At 39.4% G+C, this 24,052-nt stretch overlaps 1 protein-coding gene across 4 annotated transcripts in view; it reads left to right on the top strand.

Moving 5' to 3' along the window:
• The first annotated feature begins 749 nt into the window (after positions 1-749).
• The window catches only part of GJE1 (gap junction protein epsilon 1), a 33,716-nt gene continuing 10,413 nt past the window's right edge, over positions 750-24,052 (top strand). Inside the window, exons 1-3 of one of the 4 annotated variants that reach the window (XM_077486306.1) lie at positions 750-912; positions 15,737-15,829; positions 19,393-19,575. In XM_077486306.1, the coding sequence (XP_077342432.1) occupies positions 15,791-15,829; positions 19,393-19,575 (222 nt within the window). In that variant the 5' untranslated portion in view covers positions 750-912; positions 15,737-15,790. Of the gene's footprint in view, positions 913-15,271; positions 15,830-18,197; positions 18,609-19,392; positions 19,576-23,317; positions 23,495-24,052 lie in introns of those variants that run through there. The other 3 variants (XR_013276659.1, XM_077486305.1, XM_077486307.1) reach the window with 3 other exon arrangements.

Raw genomic sequence — 24,052 nt, 5'->3', positions numbered from 1 at the left:
AGCGAATGGAGTGTTTTTAAAATTCAGCAACATGGAGTGCAAAGTGGGCGGGGGTTTCAGCAACTATAACACACAATATCTCCGAAACCAAAGCGGCACAAACATTTATTTTTGAGACACAAACCAGCACAAACGCAGTACAAGCAAATGGCATGTTTGTTTTTAAAATTCAGCAATATGGGGTGCAAAGTGAGCGGGGTTTCAGCAACTATAACGCACAATATCTCCGAAACCAAAGCAGCACAAGTGTTTATTTTTGCGGCACAAACGAATAGCGTGTTTGTTTTTAAAATTCAGCAACATGGGGTGCAAAGTGGGCAGAGTTTCAGCAACTATAACGCACAATATCTCAGAAAACCAAAGCGGCACAATCGTTTATTTTTGCGGCACAAACTAGCACAAAATAATGGGGTGTTTCTTTTTAAAGTTCAGCAACATGGGGTGCATAGTGGGCGGGGCTCACATTAAATTGAATATTTAATATCTCAGAATTTCAAACCCGCACAAACGCTACTTTTTGCGGCACAAATCAGCACAAGAGCGGCGTGAATGGTATGTTTTTATCCAGATTTTACAAACATGGGGTGCTAACTTCACACAACTTACATGGCCCATTCAGCAGCAATTCAGAAACAAACCTGCCTGTTCTAGCAGCAGCTGAATTAGTTCAGATGATATAGAATATTGGAGTGGTTACTGTTTGTACAGCTCTGCAAATCTGTGTGCCTAAAGCCTGATGTTATCTTTTCAATAAGGCATTTGTACAGTTGAACATAACCGTTGTATGGGTTTTGTATTGAGGGACCAGCCAGGGATATTTATGTATATTATCTGGCTAGATTCAAGATCATCTTCTGCTGTTCAACAAGTGTATATATATCTGGATTACAGATAACGCTGGGAGGTAAAGAGGTTAGTGTGTTGTTATGTTGTCTTTTCTAACTGTTTCTTGCATTTTTTGGGAATACGTTGTACCAGGAGGCCAAAGATGCGTTTAAAAAAAAAAAAATCTAATATGAAATATTGGAAAAATGTAAATTCTGATAAAGTTATCTCCATAAAGTATAGTTTAACTGATATATCACCATAGCTATAGGTCAGACTCAGACCTGCCCTAGAAAATGGCAGTTGGAATCTAAAAGTTGTTGTGGGGATTTCAGGAAAAATAAGATGTAGCATAATGACATAATGAAACACGAAGGTCAAGGCTGCTCATGGAGGATCCCTGGATATCTTTTATGTACACGTGAGATCAGAGGGAAGAATAATGTCTTTCCCAGTAAACCATCAGATGCATTTTTTAAAACTTAAACCCAAGAGCAAAAATGTAATATATTTAAACTTACCAATGCATAGATGTGGCTGTTTTAGTTTTCCTTTTTAAGCCCTCTTTCATTTATTTTTATCTAAATGCTGGGAGGGACACACTGCTAGATGGCCTGGTGTGTAAAGGACCTTAATGAGTGGGCCAGTGTGAACAGGCCCTAAACAATATCAGCCGTATTTTCAAACATTGAGCATGCAATTGACAACCCCATGTTCGGAAGGGACCATTCAAAGAGGGTAATAGTTACTCTGTACATTTTATAATTACTTGTTCGCAATAATAGCGTTAGCCCTTGTACACATGGTCGGACATTCCGACGGAAAATGTCAGATCCGACTGTGTTTTCGGATAATCCGACTGTGTGTGTGCTCCATCGGACTGTTTCCGTCGGATATTCTGATGGACAAAGTTTTAAAGCTGGGCTATAAAACTTTCCGACAATATGAACTTTGTCCGATTGTGTGTAGAGAATTCCGATCGGACAAAGTGCCACGCATGCTAAGATCAAATTCCTAGACCAAAGCTATTGGCTACTAGCCTGAACTTAGTCCAGTCGTAACGAAATAACGTCATCATGTTATGTACGATCGGATTTTCCGACAACTTTGTCCGTGTGTATGCAACGGATTTTGTTGTCAGAATCTCTGACCGTGTGTACAAGGGCTTACTGTTATGGGATGCTCAGTTTTTTTTTGGATGTGTTACTCTTATGGGATGGTATAAAACATTAGATTATTTCATTACAAAATACATTTTGGTTTTCTTTGCCTGGCAGTACTGTTTAAATGAAATCTTGAGAGCTAAATCTGGTATGTTTACTCAAAAATTTTCTTATACAGATACGTAATATAATGAGTATACTGCACATTCTTCATGCCATGGCCAAAAGCGATCACTGATTTTAAAGCAAATTATACTCACTTACCTATGAAATCGTGCTATCACCCATCAAGGGCCTTGACCGCCTGGTATCTTTGACAATTCAATTATTTTAAAGATAGGGTAATAAACTAAGAGGAACAGGAAACCCTTTTTGTCTAGGACCCTGGAGACCTTACTGGCCTTGGAGACCTTCCTAACTATGGACATTGTAGTTCTCTGGATTATTTGAGAAGTGGTGCCAGTTAATCATAATTCCCTGCAATAGGTGTCAGTTTACACATTAATAACCCCCATCATTGGTGCCAGTTTCAGCAATAATAATCCTGAGCACTGATGCCAGGTTCCTCAATAATAACCCCCAGCATTGGTTCCAGTTTCCACGATAATAACCCCCATCTTTGGTGCACGTTTACACAATATTAACCCCAAGCATTGTTTCCAGTTTCAGCAATTATAACCCCCAGCATTGGAGCCAGTTTATACAATAATAACCCCCAGCATTGGTGCCAGTTTATGCAATAATAACCCCCAGCATTGGTGCCAGTTTCTGCAGTAACCCCCAGCATTGTGCCAGTTTACACAATATTAATCCCTTCCAATACACAATAATAATCCATAGAAATAGTGCAAGTTATTGACCCCCTGCATTCCTGCCAGTTTTCACAATAACAACACCTTCATTGGTGGTCAGTGGTGTTGTGCTTTTTAAATCCCCCTTCACGGCCAGTGGTAGTGCTATTTAAAACATGCTTCCCCAATGGTGGTCAGTGGTGGTGTTTATTAACCCCTTTGTGCTGCAGTAGTGGCCAGAGGCAGTGTTCTTTAACTCCTTCAGAGTGTAGCATGAAGGGGCTAATTAACACTGTCACTGGCCACTAATACAGAAGTGATCAGTGACAGTTCATTAACCATATCAAGCTCCATTACTAGTCAATGGTGGTGTTAGTTAAATAACCCCTTTATGATCCCCCCAATCACAAAGGCTCCATATCATGTAAGAGGCCAGGAATAGCAGTCATCTGTAGGGCAGAGATCACTCTGCCTGACAGAGAGGTGTGATGTGAGCCCTTCTAGGGATGGGTGCAGTAGGGCAGAGAGCGCTCCAAAGCTTGTTATCTCATTGCCCCTCTGCATGTGCATGGTCACAAGGTACTCTATTCTGGGCATTGGTGATCAATCTGTGCTAGACATCTTCAACCACCGTTAGGCAGACTGTAGGCATAGCACTGCCTACAGTGTCAGATTTACTACACTCCACTTGCGAAACCCAGGGTACTTGCCCCTTCTGCCCACTCCCTTCCTTGACCCGCCCCTGCTAGTGATCAGAAACTTTCCTGAATCAAGAACAGGTGAGTATAAGACTGGGGGAGAGAACTAAAGGTATGTGTGTGTATGTGTGTGTGTGTGTTATAATGCAGAGAACGGTTACTACCCCATCAGGATTTTTCTTTGCTTTCTATGTCCTGTTGTGGGGATTTCCATTCAATTCTTGAACCGGAGTTGCAACAAGGCACAAGTTTACAAAGTGAGGGGAAATCCACTCTATGACAGTTTACCAGAACAGGTGTCCCCATTGGAAGGTTTCCCTTACTTCCTGCTCTGATGAAAACTGTAAAATATCGGACTTCCCATCATATTCGGTAACAATAATATCAGTCATCGGGACAAATATAAAGGTTGAATCTCTCCAGCAGAGACACAGACAGCTATTAACCCCCCTAGCGGTAATCCCGAGTCTGGCTCAGGGTAGGAATTTACTGATAGAAGTGGTAACCCCGAGCCAGACTCGGGATGGCTTCGCTCGATGCAGGGGAGGACACAGGGAGAGTTACTCACCTTGTCCCCTGGATCCAGCGATGTCCGCCGCGCTGTGTGATCGAGCTGTCCTCCGCTCGATTCACAGTGCCGAATGCCGCCGAGCTCCGTTCCCTGTGGCGATACGGCGCACGGGAGCGGAGAACGGCGGCAAATTCAAAAAAGTTAAAACACACAAAACACACACAGCACTGTAATCTTACAGATTACAGTGCTGTATTAAAAAATACACACCCTCTTTGTCCCTAGTGGTCTGTGCAGTGCCCTGCATGCACTTTTATATTATAAATACTGTTTTTTACTGCCTTGAATTTGGAGATTGTCCATAGCAACCAAAAAGTGTCAATTTTTCAGTGTTTTTGGATTTGATTACATTATTGAATAATTTTTATTATTCTTTATTATATTATAAACTTTATCATACCCGGGATGTCTGCTAGACTCTGGTTTGAAGAGATTTAAGAGCGTTATTCCTAAGAATTACAGGACTACAAAATAAAAGCCAGATTTCCGTGCAAAATAATTGTACCACTTTCAGCACCTAATTCCAGACTGAATCATACCGCCAGGGAGGTTAAAACCTAGCAATTCAGGTTATACAAAGACAGCATTGTCAATATGAGAAAATACAAGCATATGAAAGATAAAAAAATCAGAATAGTCAGTTCATAGTACGTACAGAAGAATTTGAAGGGGGGAGTCATAAGGTGAAAATTCTAGCGAAAAGTTATGACATGAGTAAAATTCCAATCATGGAGTCACACAGTGCATTTTATAAAATATGAATGGTAGTGCAATAACATTTTTTTTAGAAGTATTAGTGAAGGGGAGAAGGTGGGAGAGCTTAAAAGCCTGACAGGGGTTTTAACCCCTCTCCACTCTAAATAAACTGAAAAAATTGGGCTTTAGATATACTTTTAGTATTTCTAATGATGTCTACTGTAGTACAGTCCAATCTTGTCCTGTGTGCCAGCTGTCCAATCTAGTTCATAGATGCATAGTCCAAGCTATGTGTGGCCAAATTAGGTTGACTTTTCTGAGTAGTGGCCTCATGCTGCATCAGAAGCTGTAGATGTGAATTAATTCTTCTGCATTTTATATCTTCATCCCTGAAAACACAGGATCCACAATGCGTGTACCACATGGTACAGTGTTCTGCACCACCTAGCTTGTGCCTTTGACAGACTGTCTGCAGTGGGGCTGGATACTGCACCTGTCTGCCCCAGACAGTCAGACTACTATGGCTTTTGTTAGGGCTGAGAAGGTCTTGCAGCCATGGTATAGATCAGTGGTTCTCAACCTCAATCCTCAAGTACCCCCAACAGGCCAAGTTTTCAGGTTTTCCTTTACTTTGCACACCTGCTTTAACTGCCACCTGCCTCGCTGTCGAATGACGGTGGGCGGTGCGGCTCTCATTCTGGGGTGACATCATATGGCGGCGTCCCAGATTGCACGCTCTCGTATGCCAGAGGCACTGTGATCACGGGCGCGCCATGTTGCTAGGACACGGCACAAACCCGATCTCTGTAAAAAGAGCCACATCCGCGGCTCTTTAACCATGTGATTGGCCGTGTCCAATCCAGTCACATGTAAATAAGGAAGTGACGGTAATTGGCTCTCCTCACTTCACACTGACAGAGTGTGAAGCGAGGAGAGCCCATCAGCGGCATCTCCTCACAGGGGGACATGTAGGAATGTAATCAGGGCACTGATCATCAGTGCCATGATTACAATAGTGTAACACAGTGTCACCAATCAGTGCCCACCACAGCTGGCATTGGTGAGCAATCAGTGGCAGCAATCAGTTCCCACCACTGCCCACAAGTGCCATCAATCAGTACCCATTAGCGATCCCGGTCAGTGCTGGCAATCAGTGCCACCTATCAGTGCTGCCCATCAATTCCCATCACTGCTGTCAATCAATGCTCATCAGTAATGCTCATCAGTGTTGCCCATCAGTGCCACCCATCAATGCCCATCAGTGCCCTTCAGTACATCCTATCCGTGCCGCTTATCAGTGTCCACCAGTGCTGCCTATTAGTGCCCATCAGTGCCACCTAACAGTGCCCATCAGTGCCGCCTATCAGTGCTTATCAGTGCCACCTATCAGTGCCCATAATTGTGGCATATTAGTGCCTCCTAATCAGTGCCCATAAGTGTTGCCTCATCAGTGCCCATAAGTGCCACCTCATCAATGCCCACCAGTTCAGTCTATCAGTGCCCATCAGTGCTGCCTCATCAGTTCCAGTGAAGGCAAAAAAATTACTTAGTTACAAAATTTACTGACAGAAAAATGTAAAAACCTTTTTTTCCCCAAATTCTTGGACTTTTTTTTTTTTAAAAAGTAAAAAAACCCAGCAGTGATTAAATACCACCAAAATAAAGCTCTATTTGTGTGAAGAAAATGCAAAAAAAATTGGGTACAGTGTAGCATGACCGCGCAATTGTCATTCAAATTGCGACAGTGCTGAAAGCTGAAAAATGGCCTGGGCAGGAAGGGGGTGTAAGTGCCTGGTAGGCAAGTGGTTAAATCAAGATCAATGACATGGTATTGATAACAGCTATTTTATCTAAGGGAAGTTCCAAAAGCATGGCCCATTGGGGGTTCTTGAGAACTAAGGTTTAGAAACATGGTCTACATAGCACTGAAGACCCAGAGAATCAAACTTCCCTGACTCCACGTAAAACTATAACATGTTATAGGTCTTTCTGTATTCTGTGGCATCGCATCTCCCCTTATACTGCCGTGCCCTTCACTTTAGGGGTAAGTGCTTGACTGGTGAGCGGGGGGGGGGTTTGGTGGGCTGACGGACCAATCAGGGTGTCTGGTTTATTTGCCGCCCCCCCCCCCCCCCCCCAAAAAAAAATGGAGCACCAGCCAACCACTGTAAATTATTATTAGGGAAAGGGGGTTGGTTACCTGTTCTCATATATAGTTGAAATGTTCGTATCATATACAGTCCTTGTTATTCCATTTGAAATAGAAAAATACAATTTTAAAAGGCAAGTTTAGTTTATTTACTGAATAAGCTGTCATTTTCTTTCAAGTATAATGCTTTTATATACACTGCATTTCACCTTCTCAGTGTAACAAAATTACTTTCAATTTGTAAAACTACACTAAAAAACATTTTGAATTTTTTCAAAATTTCAATTTTTCGTGTAAAAAAAACAGGGAACATGGCTTAAAAATTTCTGGAAATTTTACATCTTTGGTCCTGTTACAAGAATTTAAATGATGCACAGATATATAAAACATTTTAAATTTTACAAAGCATACAGTATATCTAAATAAAAAATAGCTGCACTGTAATCCTCACAACAAAATGATCTAGATTTTGTAACCTGAACATAATCCTTGGGTTGCAGTTTTAAATTAAGCTAGTTTAGAACTGATGTAAACCATGGTACTAGGGAGCAATCTGAAAGGGGCTTTCAACTACTGTGATCACATGATGCTGAGCTTTTCATTACTCTGCCATCAGATACAATGTACAGAGCATTTTCGCACTGGTGTGGGTACAGTGTAGCATGACCGCGCAATTGTCATTCAAATTGCGACAGTGCTGAAAGCTGAAAAATGGCCTGGGCAGGAAGGGGGTGTAAGTGCCTGGTAGGCAAGTGGTTAAATCAAGATCAATGACATGGTATTGATAACAGCTATTTTATCTAAGGGAAGTTCCAAAAGCATGGCCCATTGGGGGTTCTTGAGAACTAAGGTTTAGAAACATGGTCTACATAGCACTGAAGACCCAGAGAATCAAACTTCCCTGACTCCACGTAAAACTATAACATGTTATAGGTCTTTCTGTATTCTGTGGCATCGCATCTCCCCTTATACTGCCGTGCCCTTCACTTTAGGGGTAAGTGCTTGACTGGTGAGCGGGGGGGGGGTTTGGTGGGCTGACCGACCAATCAGGGTGTCTGGTTTATTTGCCGCCCCCCCCCCCCCCCCAAAAAAATGGAGCACCAGCCAACCACTGTAAATTATTATTAGGGAAAGGGGGTTGGTTACCTGTTCTCATATATAGTTGAAATGTTCGTATCATATACAGTCCTTGTTATTCCATTTGAAATAGAAAAATACAATTTTAAAAGGCAAGTTTAGTTTATTTACTGAATAAGCTGTCATTTTCTTTCAAGTATAATGCTTTTATATACACTGCATTTCACCTTCTCAGTGTAACAAAATTACTTTCAATTTGTAAAACTACACTAAAAAACATTTTGAATTTTTTCAAAATTTCAATTTTTCGTGTAAAAAAAACAGGGAACATGGCTTAAAAATTTCTGGAAATTTTACATCTTTGGTCCTGTTACAAGAATTTAAATGATGCACAGATATATAAAACATTTTAAATTTTACAAAGCATACAGTATATCTAAATAAAAAATAGCTGCACTGTAATCCTCACAACAAAATGATCTAGATTTTGTAACCTGAACATAATCCTTGGGTTGCAGTTTTAAATTAAGCTAGTTTAGAACTGATGTAAACCATGGTACTAGGGAGCAATCTGAAAGGGGCTTTCAACTACTGTGATCACATGATGCTGAGCTTTTCATTACTCTGCCATCAGATACAATGTACAGAGCATTTTCGCACTGGTGTGGGTACAGTGTAGCATGACCGCGCAATTGTCATTCAAATTGCGACAGTGCTGAAAGCTGAAAAATGGCCTGGGCAGGAAGGGGGTGTAAGTGCCTGGTAGGCAAGTGGTTAAATCAAGATCAATGACATGGTATTGATAACAGCTATTTTATCTAAGGGAAGTTCCAAAAACATGGCCCATTGGGGGTTCTTGAGAACTGAGGTTGAGAAACATGGTCTACATAGCACTGAAGACCCAGAGAATCAAACTTCCCTGACTCCACGTAAAACATCTGCATTGGGCTAAGTTTCTGTTTATTGCAGGCATGATTACATTTTTAAAAACAAAGTAAAAGAAAATAAAGGAAACAAGTAGTGTAAATACTTATAAAAGGAAGCACAATGTAAAGTAGACTTGATGTACCTTACCTTACTTAAAGTCAATCTGTCATGAGAGAATTATGGGGGCTGGCATTGCAGTCCTACAATGCTAGATGCCTGACTGTATCTGACTGTGTCCCCCCCCTTTTCCTTATCTATCGATTCGATCCAGCGATGTACATGACTGCAGCGGCTCCAGCCAATGTCACCCTCCTCATTGGACAGATTGATAGCAGCAGAAGCCATTGGCTCCCGCTGCTGTCAATCAAAACCTGTGACATGAGGGCGGGGCCGAGTTCACCTGTCTGTGTCAATGAATGCAGCATCGGGATTCGGGAGTGAGCCCGCATGGGTGCCCCCATGAACAGCAGATTTTCATGGTGGCACCCGATGAAGAGGAGGAGCCAGAAGCACTGGCGGGGGACCCCAGAAGAAAAGAGTCGGAGCTTCTCTGTGCAAAACCATTGCACATAGCAGGTAAGTATAGGCATGTTTGTTTACAACCGCTTTAATGAAAGATTTCTTAGAGTTTATATAAAGTCTTAAATTATTGCAAGTTCTCTCAGCTGAAGACAAGCAAACCTGGAATACAATTAATGTAACACTACTCCTCAATGCAGTTTTCAAACAAGAGAAATATGCATATCTGCCACTAGGGGACACCTTGCGGGGAAAAGGCTTCAGTTTTGTTTGCTTTTGGGCTCTATCTTGCACCTCCTACAGTTGGTTGATTCTTGGGATACAGTAGATGACAGTTTTTGTCCTCTCAGGCCTAATTAACAGGTAAAAGGGTACGTTTGTCTGACAAATTAGTTAACCTTTATAACCTTTATAAGATTCCAATTAATGTTCTCCACCATCACAGCATAATGTTGTATATTTATTTTGCTACGTAAAATGGTGAGGTTAACATCTAGAGTTTGAAAACATTTCCACAGTACAATTGTAGATTAGGGAAATGAGGGATCAAGACCAGGCACCACATCCCATTAAATAAATAGGAACAACTGGTAAAGAACAAGAGGGACTTAAACCACTTGCTTACTGGGCACTTAAAACCCCCTCCTATCCAGACCAATTTTCAGCTTTCAGCGCTGTCGCACTTTGAATGACAATTGCACGGTCATACAACACTGTACCCAAATTAAATTTTTATCCTTTTTTTCCCCCCAAATAGAGCTTTCTTTTGATGGTATTTGATCACCTGTGCGATTTTTATTTTTTTTTATGTAAAAAGACTGAATTAAAAAAATTTTTTTTTGTTTTAAAATTTTATAACGGATAATTTTTGTCCATCATTGACGCTGATGAGGCGGCACTGATGGGCACTGATGGGTGGCAGTGATGGGCAATGATCGGTTACACTGATAGGCAGCACTTCTAGGTGGCACTGATTGGCACCACTGGTGGGCATTGATAGGTGGCACTGGTGGGCATTGATAGGTGGCACTTGTGGGCACCAATAGGTGGCACTTGTGGGCACTGTTAGACTCTATAAATGAGGCATAATTGCCTCTTCCTTTTCTGGACCAATGTCCTTTTAAGATAAGCCTGTGATCGGCTTTTTTTTTTCTCCTCCACTGTCAGTGTGAGGAGAAAAAAAAAGATCAAGCGCTTTTGTTTTGATCATGCGATCAGCTGTCATTGGCTGACAGCTGATCACATGGTAAGGGGCCGGTACCGGCCCTTTACTCGGATCGGTGATCACCGAGTCTCGTTGACTCAGTGATCACAGCGCGTTCAGGGAGCATGCACAGGGGAGGCCATCATATGACGGCCTCCCAGGAATTCACATCCGCGCTCTGGCCGTCATTCGGCCATAGCGCGGATGTCAGTTGGTTAAAGGTTCCAGAAATAATATGCAGTATCTCACAAAAGTGAGTACACCACTCACATTTTTATAAATATTTTATTCTATCTTTTCATGTGACAACACTGAAGAAATTACACTTTGTTACAATGTAAAGTAGTGAGTGTACAGCTTGTATAACAATGTAAATTTTCTGTTCCCTCAAAATAACCCAACACACAGCCATTAATGTCTAAACCGCTAGCAACAAAAGTGAGTACACCCCTAAATGAAAATGTCCAAAGTGGGCCCAATTAGCCATTTTCCCTCCCAGGCGGTCATGTACCTCTTTAGAGTTACAAAGTCTCAGATGTGAATGGGGAGCAGGTGTGTTAAATTGGGTGTTATCGCTCTGACTCTCTCATACTGGTCACTGGAATTTCAACATGGCACCTCATGGCAAAGAACTCTCTGAGGATCTGAAAAAAAGAATTGTTGCTCTACATAAAGATGGCCTAGGCTATAGGAAGATTATCAAGACCCTGAAACTGAGCTGCAGCATGGTGGCCAAGACCATTCAGCGGTTTAACAAGACAGGTTCCACTCAGAACAGGCCTCGCCATGGTTGACCAAAGAAGCTGAGTGCATGTGCTCAGCGTCATATCCAGAGGTTGTCTTTGGGAAATAGATGTATGATTGCTGCAGAGGCTGAAGGGGTGGGGGGTCAGCCTGTCAGTGCTCAGACTATACGCTACACACAGAATCAAATTGGTCTGCATGGCTGTCATCCCAGAAGGAAGTCTCTTCTAAAGATGATGCACAAGAAAGCCAAACAGTTTGCTGAAGACAAGCAGAATAAGGACATGGATTACTGGAACCATGTCCTTTGGTCTGATGAGACCAAGATAAAATGATTTGGTTCAAATGGTGTCAAGCATGTGTGGCAGCAACCAGGTGAGGAGTACAAAGGCAAGTGTGTCTTGCCTACAGTCAAGCATGGTGGTGGGAGTGTCATGGTCTGGGGCTGCATGAGTGCTTCCGGCACTGGGGAGCTACAGTTCATTGAGGAAACCATGAATGGCAACATATACTGTGACATACTGAAACAAAGCTTGATCCCCTCCCTTGGGAAACTGGACCGCAGGGCAGTATTCCAACATAACAACCCCAAACTCTCCAAGATGACCATTGCCTTGCTAAAGAAGCTGACTGTAAAGGTGAGGATCTAGTCAAGCATTTCTCCAGACGTAAACCATATTGAGCATCTGTGGAGCACCCTCAAATGGAAGGTGGAGGAGCTCAAGGTCTCTAACATCCACCAGCTCTGTGATGTCGTCATGGAGGAGTGGAAGAGTGAAAACCTGTGAAGCTCTGGTGAACTCCTTCCCCAAGAGGGTTAAGGCAATGCTGGAAAATAATGGTGGCTACACAAAATATTGACACGTTGGGCCCAATTTGGACATTTTCACTTAGGGGTGTACTCATTTTATTAAATATAAGTTTCTTTAAAATTACAGTCAATGTTCAAAAACCGTATAATTCATACGACAGTGCAGCCACTTCTAACTCTACATGTTTCACTCAGAAGAGCTTTCTCAGGAGTTTTTGAAAGTACTGCATGAAGTTAATACTACAAAAGAAATGAACAATTGTAAACAATTATACTTGAGAATTATTGTGACAATAATGTCTAAAAAATATTACATAACAAATCATGAAACCCAATTGCATACTTTGTTTTCAAAAATGACGAGCAGAGAATGCATGCCTACCAGATTCTTAGAGTCACAAAAACACTTGAATTAATCGAATAGTTCTGTTTCCTAGACTGGAGCCTGGGTTATTGGTGCAGATATGCAACCATAGGGAGAGGATAAAATTCTTAAATATATAGAATTAACAAATACATTTTAACTGTAGGACCATAATTGATCAGTCTGTATGAATAATTGAAATTTGTCTTCAGATGAAGCAAAAGAGAAATACCCTTTCCTCTCCTAAAACGGAGGCAAAGTTGGCCAGTAAACCCCATATCCCAACTCCTAAGCAGGATTAAAAGTATTAAACCCATCATGGCAGATTATACTTACTTGTGCCAAGGGATCAAAAAGGAACTTGCTATAAAGGGGGAGAGAGGGGAACACTCTCTCTCACACAAAGTCAGTGCATGGTGGCTGAAAGCCACGCTTTAAACTCTCCCCATCTCTCCGGCTTCTAACGTCATAAGGGGGAGTGCGGACATCTTGATGTCACTATTGAACATGTCCAGACCTATGGTGGCGGCTGATGCGCAGAGTCACAAATGCCATATTGGAAAGTTCAAGGTTACCAGTTAGGCAAAGGGGACGGGCGGACAAGGTTCCAGTCTGCTCCTCAGTGTCATAGGTAAAGGGCTCTCCATGTGGTGATTTGGAAGTCAGATTATTGACTGCCTGTCATAGAGATGTTATAAAAGGGTCAGACTCCTGCTGATATCGCTAAAAGGGCTTGAGCAACTCATGAGGTTCTATATATTTTAGAATTGTATCCTCTCCCTATGGTTGCATATCTGGCCCTATAACCCAGGCTCCAGTCTAGGAACTGGAACTATTCAATTAATTCAAGTGTTTTTGTGACTCTAAGCATATGGTAGGCATGCATCCTGTGCTCGTCATTTTTTTAAAGAAATGTATGTAATTGTTTTTCATGATTTGTTATGTAATAATTTTTTTACATTATTGTCACAATAATTCTCAAGCATAATTGTTTACAATTGTTTGTTTCTTATGTAGTATTAATTCATGCAGTACTTTCAAAAGCTCCTGAGGAAGCTCTTCTGAGCGAAACATGTAGAGTAAAAAGTGGCTGCACTGTTGTATGAATTATATGCTTTTTAAACACTGACTGTCATTTTAAATCAACTTATATTTAATAAAATTTATATTCTTGTATACTTATTTTGTATATTATTTTTAGCACCTTTAAAGTCCCGCTTGTTCCTTACCAGTTGTTCCTATTTCCACAGTACAATTTCTGCTGAGATCAAAGCTGAAATTTGCAAATAATGTCAGAAGAAATATTATTTTCCAAATGCTACAAAGCTGACAAATCACACCATTACATGTCACAGGTGCCCTAAAGACAATAAAAAATACTTTAATGAATGAAATGATAAGGACCATAATGACAGTGCAAGTAGCTTTTCCCTCCAGAGTTCTCATGGCAGAAACACACTTTCTGCTGCTTCTGGGTCATCACAAAATATTTCTTCACCGGCAACATTTTGAAGTAAGGAAGTGTTGCAAACCACAGCCTCCCAAAAATACACAATACCTTCATTTATAGGTAAAATGACACCTGAAAATGAGGAGAAAACTGATCAAGGTCTTGCAAGAGCAATATATGATTCTGGATCAACATTGTCAATAACTGAAAATGCTTCTTAGCAGGAAGCTATTAAATTATCAGTGGTGGCCCATCCATATGGGGTGCATGGGCGCTGCCTCCCTAATACATGCGTCTGTCCCCTAATCTACATGCAGGGTGCTGGACACATGGATTTTAATGGGTTGTTTCTTTCCAAAGCACGTGATTACAGCCGTAAGCTCTAATTGGCTTCAAAAAGTGTGGGCTCGGGGAGCAGAGCACTGTGCCCCCCCCCCCCACGTGTGACAATAGTGAATTATTATTCACTATTGTCTTCCTGCTTCTCCTCCCGACCAATCAGGAAGCAGGTTCTCAGATCCGTTGGGCCAAGAGGTGGAGCATGGGCTTCCATTCTGCTTCCTTCCATTCGGCTTGGTGCTGCACATCATCCAGGCGTGCCTGACACTTTGGCTCGGCTCCCCTGGTCTTCGGTCCCACTTCCCAGTTTGCTTCCCTTCATGGCCAGCTTGCCTCATTCTGGCAGGCACAACGGACCCTTCGACTTGGTCAAGGATGGCTACAGGTTATAGGTCTTTCTGTATTCTGTGGCATCGCATCTCTCCTTATACTGCCGTGCCCTTCACTTTAGGGGTAAGTGCTTGACTGGTGAGCGGGGGGGGGGGTTTGGTGGGCTGACCGACCAATCAGGGTGCGTGGTGTCTGGTTTATTTGCCGCCCCCCCCAAAAAAATGGAGCACCAGCCAACCACTGTAAATTATTATTAGGGAAAGGGGGTTGGTTACCTGTTCTCATATATAGTTGAAATGTTCGTATCATATACAGTCCTTGTTATTCCATTTGAAATAGAAAAATACAATTTTAAAAGGCAAGTTTAGTTTATTTACTGAATAAGCTGTCATTTTCTTTCAAGTATAATGCTTTTATATACACTGCATTTCACCTTCTCAGTGTAACAAAATTACTTTCAATTTGTAAAACTACACTAAAAAACATTTTGAATTTTTTCAAAATTTCAATTTTTCGTGTAAAAAAAACAGGGAACATGGCTTAAAAATTTCTGGAAATTTTACATCTTTGGTCCTGTTACAAGAATTTAAATGATGCACAGATATATAAAACATTTTAAATTTTACAAAGCATACAGTATATCTAAATAAAAAATAGCTGCACTGTAATCCTCACAACAAAATGATCTAGATTTTGTAACCTGAACATAATCCTTGGGTTGCAGTTTTAAATTAAGCTAGTTTAGAACTGATGTAAACCATGGTACTAGGGAGCAATCTGAAAGGGGCTTTCAACTACTGTGATCACATGATGCTGAGCTTTTCATTACTCTGCCATCAGATACAATGTACAGAGCATTTTCGCACTGGTGTATCTACGGTACTGTACTGAGTGATTCTTCTCTTTTCTGTGACTGGCAGTACCAAGGCACAAACAACATTTGTTAGAAAGTCACCAATTATGGATTATAACATTGTTATTTAATATGAGTTAATCAATCTGCTGATGAGTTTTTGCATGCAGTAGCTGTCACTTAGCAATGGCAGAGAAATGGCTCTCTATGGCTCTGTTAATCCAGATCAGCCTGGGAATTCTAGGAACAAGGATGAGACTGACCCCAAACAAGGACTGAATGGGTCGCCCAAACAACACAACACCTGGACTGAGGTTGGTGAGTAACATACTCTTTATAGTCTCTGTTTTATAAATTTTATACATTAACTAAAGGACTAAGTAAATATTTCATCACATCCATAACTAGATCCTTTTTGTACTAACCTTTATTACATAAAAATAGCTCCATATGTTTATATGAAGCAGCATTGTATTTTTTGACAATTTTGGAAGTGTAACATCTTTAAAACAAATGTCTACATATTCTCACTAAAATGACTGTTTGAAGTAAATATAAATTAATTAAAGAAAAAAGTACTTTTTGACAACAATTTTAATAAATTAAGACAAGGATTTGTGAAGTGCCATAACCGATCGTAACCAGTCAGAAATAACTTATACTAATAAAATATGTTTTTTGAGTGATTGTTGAAGTTTGCACATTCGTTGTTTGCCTTATCAGAAGAGATAATAACATATATATTTAAAGCTCTTACTTGGTAAATTAAGACTCTTAAAAATCTCCCCCAGCTCCCCTAAACTGTGACCCCCCGCAGGTCTTTAAGCTATCCATAAACAGCCTAAATTCTGTTGGCACTAACCAGATTGACAAAATTTGATTGAAAAATCAAAGGACTCTCCTTTTTTTTTTCTTTTTTTTTTCATCTCCCCTTCTGTACAACCAAGTCCTTTCTTCCTCCTGGCCAACCTCACCTCCCCCCTTCCAACCCTTCTTTCCCTCCTGACCTTAAAGCTCCAACAAGGTTCAGGATTTAATCTTGCCGTCCCTCTTTGAAGTTTAGTAAATATGTAATTCCCCTACACCAGTTCTTTGGTATGAGTATCCTTTGATTCTTTCTAATTATTTCACGTTATATTCTACTATGTTGTAACTTTCCCCAGTCTATCAATCATACCTTCATTGCTACAATGAGAGGCAACTTTTTCTATAACACTTGAAATGTACATGTTTGATTTTTCTGTTGGACCTTCACTGCTCTTAACTTTTTTCTTCAGCCATGCCCCTTCAAACTATGTAATGTAGTTTGTTTGTCTACTGTACACAGATTGGTCCACATTATATCTTTGTATTGTAAAACTCAATTAAAATATGCAGGCATACCCAACTTTTAAGTACACATTGAGGTTTATTTACTAAAGCTGAAAAGTGAAAAATCGGGCTCCCTTCTGCATAGAAACCAATGAGCTTCCAGCTTGTTCAATTAAGCGTTGGTAATAAAACCTGGAAGATCATTGGTTTCTATGCAGAAGTGAGCCTGATTTTGCACTTTTCAGCTTTAGTAAATAAACCCCCCATTGTGTATTTAAAAGTGGGGAATGCCTGTATTGAACAAGAAAAATCAAAGAACTTGGGTAGAAAATTATCAGCTTAACAGAAACTGCATACTATCAGATGCAGTCACTTATTCAAGCAGCCACAGACACGGGTGTCATGGCTACATGAATACAATAGCCAGCAGATAAGTCTATCCGCACTGTTTAATGTAGAAGGAGAAACCAATTTGATTTCTCTTACAGCCCGCAAGCTGAAAAAGAGAATCTATGTGTGTATGGGTTATTTAACTCCTCTAACAGCTACAACCCAGACCAGTGAAAATCTAATACTGGGCTGTCTGTACACTAATGTCCCTTAGACTTGGATGGGACATACTCCTACTGCAGGAGCAACGTCTTATTTGAGTCTATGAGACATTAGTGTGCAAGCATGGGGAGCCCATTATGAAACATTTACTGAATGGGTTGATGACAGCCCAAATGTGCCACAGCCATCAGGGGAGGTAAGTAATTAAACGTGAGGGTATAGGAAGGGGAATTGGAAGCAGATTTGGCAACCAAATAGTGAGCTCCTTGCTCAACTTGCTGGATTCTGAGAGGGTATTACTGTTATTTTATTATTGGGTGTGTTATTGTTATTTTTTTTTTAATTAAGAACTATTTAGTGAATATAGTAATGCATGTTTCAGTTGATAATACAGGCATACCTCACTTTTAAGTACACAATGAAGTTTATTTACTAAAGCTGGAAAGTGCAAAATCAGGCTCACTTCTGCATAGAAACCAATGAGCTTCTAATCCCAGCTTGTTCAATTAAGCTTTGATAATAAAACCTGGAAGCTCATTGGTTTCTATGCAGAAGTGAGCCTGATTTTGCACTTTCCAACTTTAGTAAATAAACTCCATTGTATACTTAAAAGTGGGGTATGCCTGTATGCTAAAGGTGTTTTATATGCCATCTGTATAAGTTGTAAATAATCAAAAAATCGCATGATGAAATAAACATATTTATAAATTGCTGTAGGAAATTGCACATTTTAAAATAACTGATATTTAAATATACAGTACATTCGGATGATTTCTTGTGAGCTTATGAATAAAGAAAAGTGAGTTAGAAGTGTTTGATATACAAGCAACTTTGATTTAAATAATAGTCAGGAGATATAAGTTCGAGCTGAAAGCTTTCTAAGAATGTTAAAAAAAAAGTCTGTCATTGTCCCCCAAAATATATCAACCTTAGAATTCTGTTGGTTTTTCTGCTGACTGAGTTTGTTGGGTATTATAGAGCTGACCACATGTACTATGCTTTGTTTTGCCTTTTTTTGTCTGGAGAGTGAAAGTTGATTGGGGCCTAGAGATAAAAGAGAAATGTGCAGTGACAAGAGTTTTTACAGCAAGGGTCATGAGAGAGCAATAACAGTGAACGAGGTCCAGTGATAGCAAATTGGCAATGAGAGACATGAATTACTCCAGATTTTCACCAAGATAACGGTTTGCAAGAGATGTCTTTAAATTATATCAAGAACTTCTATGAAGGATGTGTGAGTATCCAGAAAGGTGTTAGCATTCTAAGAAATGCGTAACAGTAAAGGTATGAATCATTGCAACAGTGTCTGTCCATTCTATGGTAACAAGTCCTTTGTTTATATCTGGAAAACTCGGTCTGTGTTAAGATTATTTTTTCATAATCATTGTAGACACTCGGCGATACTAACTAATCTTTTCTTAAAGGCTTCGGGCTTTCCTAGGAGGTAGTGAAAGGGTCAGATAGCATAGCTCCTGGATATTGGTCGTTGAGTTAATGTCAACTTGTTAGGTTTTTGCTTGCATCTAGTTAAGAAACGTTGTACATGCTTTGTGTATATCAAAGCTTGCAGTACAATTCCAAAATCATCGGAAAACGCCCCCTCAGTTATTTATTTGCTAGCATGTATCGGGAGAATTCTATCATCTGTATATTGGATAACAATGGACAAATCTGTGTACTGTTTTCCTGCTGACCTTTCTGTGATATAATACAATGAGCGATGGAGGTCTCGAGAGCTGGGTTGGTTAGAAAAGCATTCTGTTGTATTTTTTTGTGATGACAGTAGTGTCTTTTTGAGGCAGTTGTGTGCTGAATGTAGTCTACGTGTGGGTCTTTTTATGTCTGTGGCGTAATTGCTCTGCAAAGAAGAAAACAGAAATAATATGTGATCAATGAGGAATGTATGTAAGTTATATTCAGTTTAATAAATATGACTGTAGCAAATGAGTATTTAGCAAATATGTCCTAACTGTAAAATGAAAGCTCATAAGGTTTATGTTTTGTTTTTATTCTTAAAGCTCAGACCTCCAACGGTGATTGGTCAGTTCCATACCCTTTTCTTTGGTTCTGTGCGAATGTTTTTCCTTGGTGTCCTGGGTTTTGCTGTTTATGGAAATGAGGCCTTACATTTCAGCTGTGAACCTGATAAAAGGGAGGTGAACCTCTTCTGTTATAACCAGTTTCGACCGATAACTCCTCAGGTGAGGCAAAAATTAAATTCACTTCAATGAGCTAATAGGATACGAATACTAAAAAGCTTAGTGGACTAGCATTGTGTGTGGCTTTTACAATATTTGCATTGCAACAATTTAATAATTATATTGTTTACTCCGTTGCTACCATCTGTGTTCTTTATGTTCATGAGGGGTGTGACAAAAACAAACACTGGTTAAAATAAATAAATAAATATATATATATATATATATATATATATATATATAATATTACATGTAAAACAAAAATTATAAATCATACAAGAGGTTCAATTATATTTACATGTTAGTCAACCTAAATTATATAAGCACAATTCATACAATTCATATATACATATATATAAAATGTTTAAAAGGAAAATATATAGCTTCAAGGACAGAGTGCTAGAGAGAGAACTTCAATACCTAATTATTTAATGTTGCAAATTGTAACAATAAAATAAAAACTATATTTCATAGAATAGGATCAATTATATTTACATTTTATGAAAGCAAGATAAAATTGCGCTCATGAGTAACTAGACGTGTAAATAGCAGCACCACTAACGTGAGATATAATCACATAGACAAGACAATAAAAAACATATGTGTTACGCTTGAAAATAAAAAATGCATATGAGTCCATGTGTCTTCAAAATGGCACCAATGAAATGCCTTCACAGTATGAATATGTGCAGAAGTTCTAATTCACTCAGCTCCTCCACCACAGTGAATAATAGACCACCACTATAAGTTAGGATGTACTCTTACCAGTGAGTGTTGACCAACTATTACGGTCAAAAGGGGCTCATAAATATTATATGCTCCATCCACTGTTGCTCCCTAGCATACAAAGATCAGGAGGGATCATCCAACTGTCACATGGAAAACGATACTCCTCTGGTCTCAGGTCGTAGTATCCTTGGACTGTCTACTTTCAAAAAGCGGGTTATTTGGGCGATATTTGTACTGTCTTGACATGTTCAGGCCTCATGAAATGATACATAACACACAAGTGTATCTCTGTGGGTCAGTATAAGCAGATACAGAAGCAGCAGGCAGTGGTGAGAGCACTGGGGACGACCGCGAGGAGAGTCCGCTGGCTCCGGTGCCTCAACTTAAATCATATAAGCATAATTCATATATAAATATTACATAATTAAATAGAAAATCTAGAACTTAAAGGACAGAAGGCTAAAACAAACTACACACAATAAAAACTAATTCCAGTCAAAGTCGCTGAATGATGCTATATATCCCGGACAAAAAAAAGGTCAAATTGATTTTATACAGAGTTTTTACCACATTCAACTTTCATAAGCAGCCATATACCAAAAATAGGTTAATTAACATCTAAAAAATATTTACCAGCAGTGATGCATGTTTTTTGGGATACTGAATATAATAATAAAATTAGAAAATTAGAAAACATATCTAAACAGTAAAATGTAAGCCAAAAAAGTGTTAAATTACACACCAAATTTTGGAGGTAAGAGCTAATAAAAACACATCATGGTTACCATTAGTGACATGTCTTTTTGTAGACTTACTAGGCAAATAAAAGAACAAGAAAAATATAAGTAACATTTGATGTTAATGTATGTATTTATTTTGACAAATAATGAAAAATTGTAATGTACAAAAGATTAACATTTATAATAAAATAAATATCGGGACATGGTTTACACTGTACATGGCAAATCAATATTGCAGACAGTCTCTGGGTGTGGATGAACCTTCCTCTGCCTGCAAATTAGTTTATGTTTCAAAAGAACAGCACTGGAATTTCAGGTTATCATTGTTACCTGCTAATTTAATAGTTCATATCTAAATAATATATATTTAAATGTTGGGTCTGGTGACCATTCTGTTAGGAAATACCACAAAAACTCTACAGAATAGAAGCCAACAGAGGATAAAGATGGGGTGATGCACAATGATGGGCTTAAAACGGGAATCACACTTTTTTGAAGCAGCTAAATGAGATACACTGTTCGTAATTTACTAAAGCATCCAAACATTTTATTTTTATTTTTTTATTTTTAGTAAATCAGGCCCAGTGCTTCAAAATGGGCTCAGAGGCTCACATTAGGCTCAGAGCATTATGATGTGTTTAGCTGCTTCAATAATTTGTCAACTCCACCTCAACTTAAAGTGTAAGTTCACCTTTACAGAAAATCTGTAAGGTGAACTTACACTTGACCACCTCCCCATCCCCCACCCCCGGTCCTGCTAGGTGATGAGGGAGAAAGGAGGCGTGTGACCTAATGCATGAATCAAGTAGATAAATAAAGTTTATTTTAAACAAATAATAGAACACTCCCTAGGATACATATTAACCCCTTCACTGCCCCCTAGTGTTAACCCCTTCACTGCCAGTGACATTTTTACAGTAATGCAATTTTAATCGCTGTATTAATGCCAATGGCCCCAAAAATGTGTCAAAATTGTCTGACGTGTCCGCCATAATGTCGCAGTCACAATAAAAATCACAGATCACCGCCATTACTAGTAAAAAAAAAAATTATTAATAAAAATGCCATAAAACTATCCCCTATTTTGTAAACGCTATAACTTTTGCGCAAACCAATCAATATACGCTTATTGTGATTTTTTTTGTTTTTACCAAAAATATGTCGAAGAATACGTATCAGCCTAGACTGAGGAAAAAAGTTTTTTTATGTATTTTTTGGGGGTATTTATTATAAAAAAAGTTAAAAATAATTCTTTTTTTCAAAATTGTCGCTCTTTTTTTGTTTATAGCGCAAAAAATAAAAACTACTGAGGTAATCAAATACCATCAAAAGAAAGCTCTATTTGTGGGAAAAAAAGGATGTCAATTTTGTTTGGGAGCCACGTCGCACGACCGCGCAATTGTCAGTTAAAGTGACGCAGTGGCGAATCGCAAAATGTGGTCTGGTCTTTGGCCAGTCAAATGGTCCGGTTCTTAAGCGGTTAATATATTATATCATTTGAAAATACTACCATTTTGTACTTAAACCGCCAGCATTAGCACAGGAGAATATCTTTTCGTCTACCCCCGGTCCTGCTAACATGGAGTCTGGCGATCCCCCGCACTGACAACTCGTATCGCCGCTGTACCGGTCCGGGGGGGGGGGGTTGAAATCCCTGCAACTTTCTCTCCTCTTCGCCCGTGGTGACAGGATGGGCTACGTGGGTTCTGATTGGTTTGGTGCCGCCCATGTGATGGTGCCGACCAATTAGAATGCTTCTAAACGTACCTTCCGAAGATGTACGTTTTGTAGATTAAGCTACGGGGGATTTCTAAGCCCTGGATGGTGAGACGGCGATACGAGCTGTCAGTGTGGGTGATTGCCGTGCTTCAGGTCAGCAGAACTGGGGGGAGGAGGTGAGGGGGGGAATCCTTACAAATTTTTCAGATATAGGGCCTGTATTGGCAAGATTTTAATTGCTTGAAGCATGTTTTGCATTCCCATGCAAATCTATTAGAATGCAAAACTTCCTTGGAGCAGTTCAGAAGGCGGTCGATTGCAGCTCAAATACATGTGTATTTCATTTCTGAATGAGCTCAGACTTGGCCAAGACTGATGCCAAACTGATGCCATTCACAAAAGCTCATTGCCTGTCAACAAAGGCCCTTAAGCCACCTAAATTAAAACATTGAGCTCCACCATTCATAAGCTTTCTGATGCATTTGATACTGAAAGTCAAGGGATTCAAATCATAAACTTCTTAAATAGCATTATTTTGTTCCATTATGCCTGTACAGGCTCGTTACCATGGAGGTCTGTCTACAGCTGTCTTCAATTGACTGTGAAATGCTCGTATAGACACAACATTCCATTGTATCGACAGTTCCCACATGGCAAAAACCACAATCTGATCTTTTCCCACTGACCATAAAGGATACTTCAAGAGGGTGTAAAATCATAAGGGAACAAAATAGGTAATCAATATTATTTCTAAAGTTGATTATTTCACTACCCTGTGCAATATCAAATTTATCAGAAAGTTGCAAGACAGTTTCTAATTTACCACTTATTTTACTTTACTTTAGTTACTTATGCAGTTAATGTTATTTTTTTAATAATTTAATAACATTAATTATATATTTGAATTATTATAACACAAATACAAATATAGCCTTACTTTAAGCTACTGAAAAACATTTTATATGTTAGAAAGAACCATGGTAGGATAAACCAAGCGGTAAGTAATTAATTCCTAATTACTACAATTACTAAAATTATTTATTTTTATTAATCATGACCCAGTTAGTTACACACTTATATTATTTTTTTTTTGCAAATCTTTTTATTAAAGTTTATGCAGTAAACAACAGCAAGCAAACTAACAAACAAAAAAGAACACATATATTGGTCACGACTACAGTTACAGGCGTGATGTATACAGATTTGTAATACAAGATAGTTTGGTACATACAGAATATGACGGAGAGTCTAAGGCACCTCATTGGCCACAGACAGCTGACTCCATGAGCAGC

The sequence above is a fragment of the Lithobates pipiens genome, unplaced genomic scaffold (genome assembly GCF_037356315.1).
Source record: "Lithobates pipiens isolate NorthernLeopardFrog02 unplaced genomic scaffold, aLitPip1_a1.2 Scaffold_18, whole genome shotgun sequence".
Classification (NCBI taxonomy): domain Eukaryota; kingdom Metazoa; phylum Chordata; class Amphibia; order Anura; family Ranidae; genus Lithobates; species Lithobates pipiens.
Note: the sequence above shows the minus strand (reverse complement) of the source record. Positions and strands in the feature narration are given on the sequence as shown.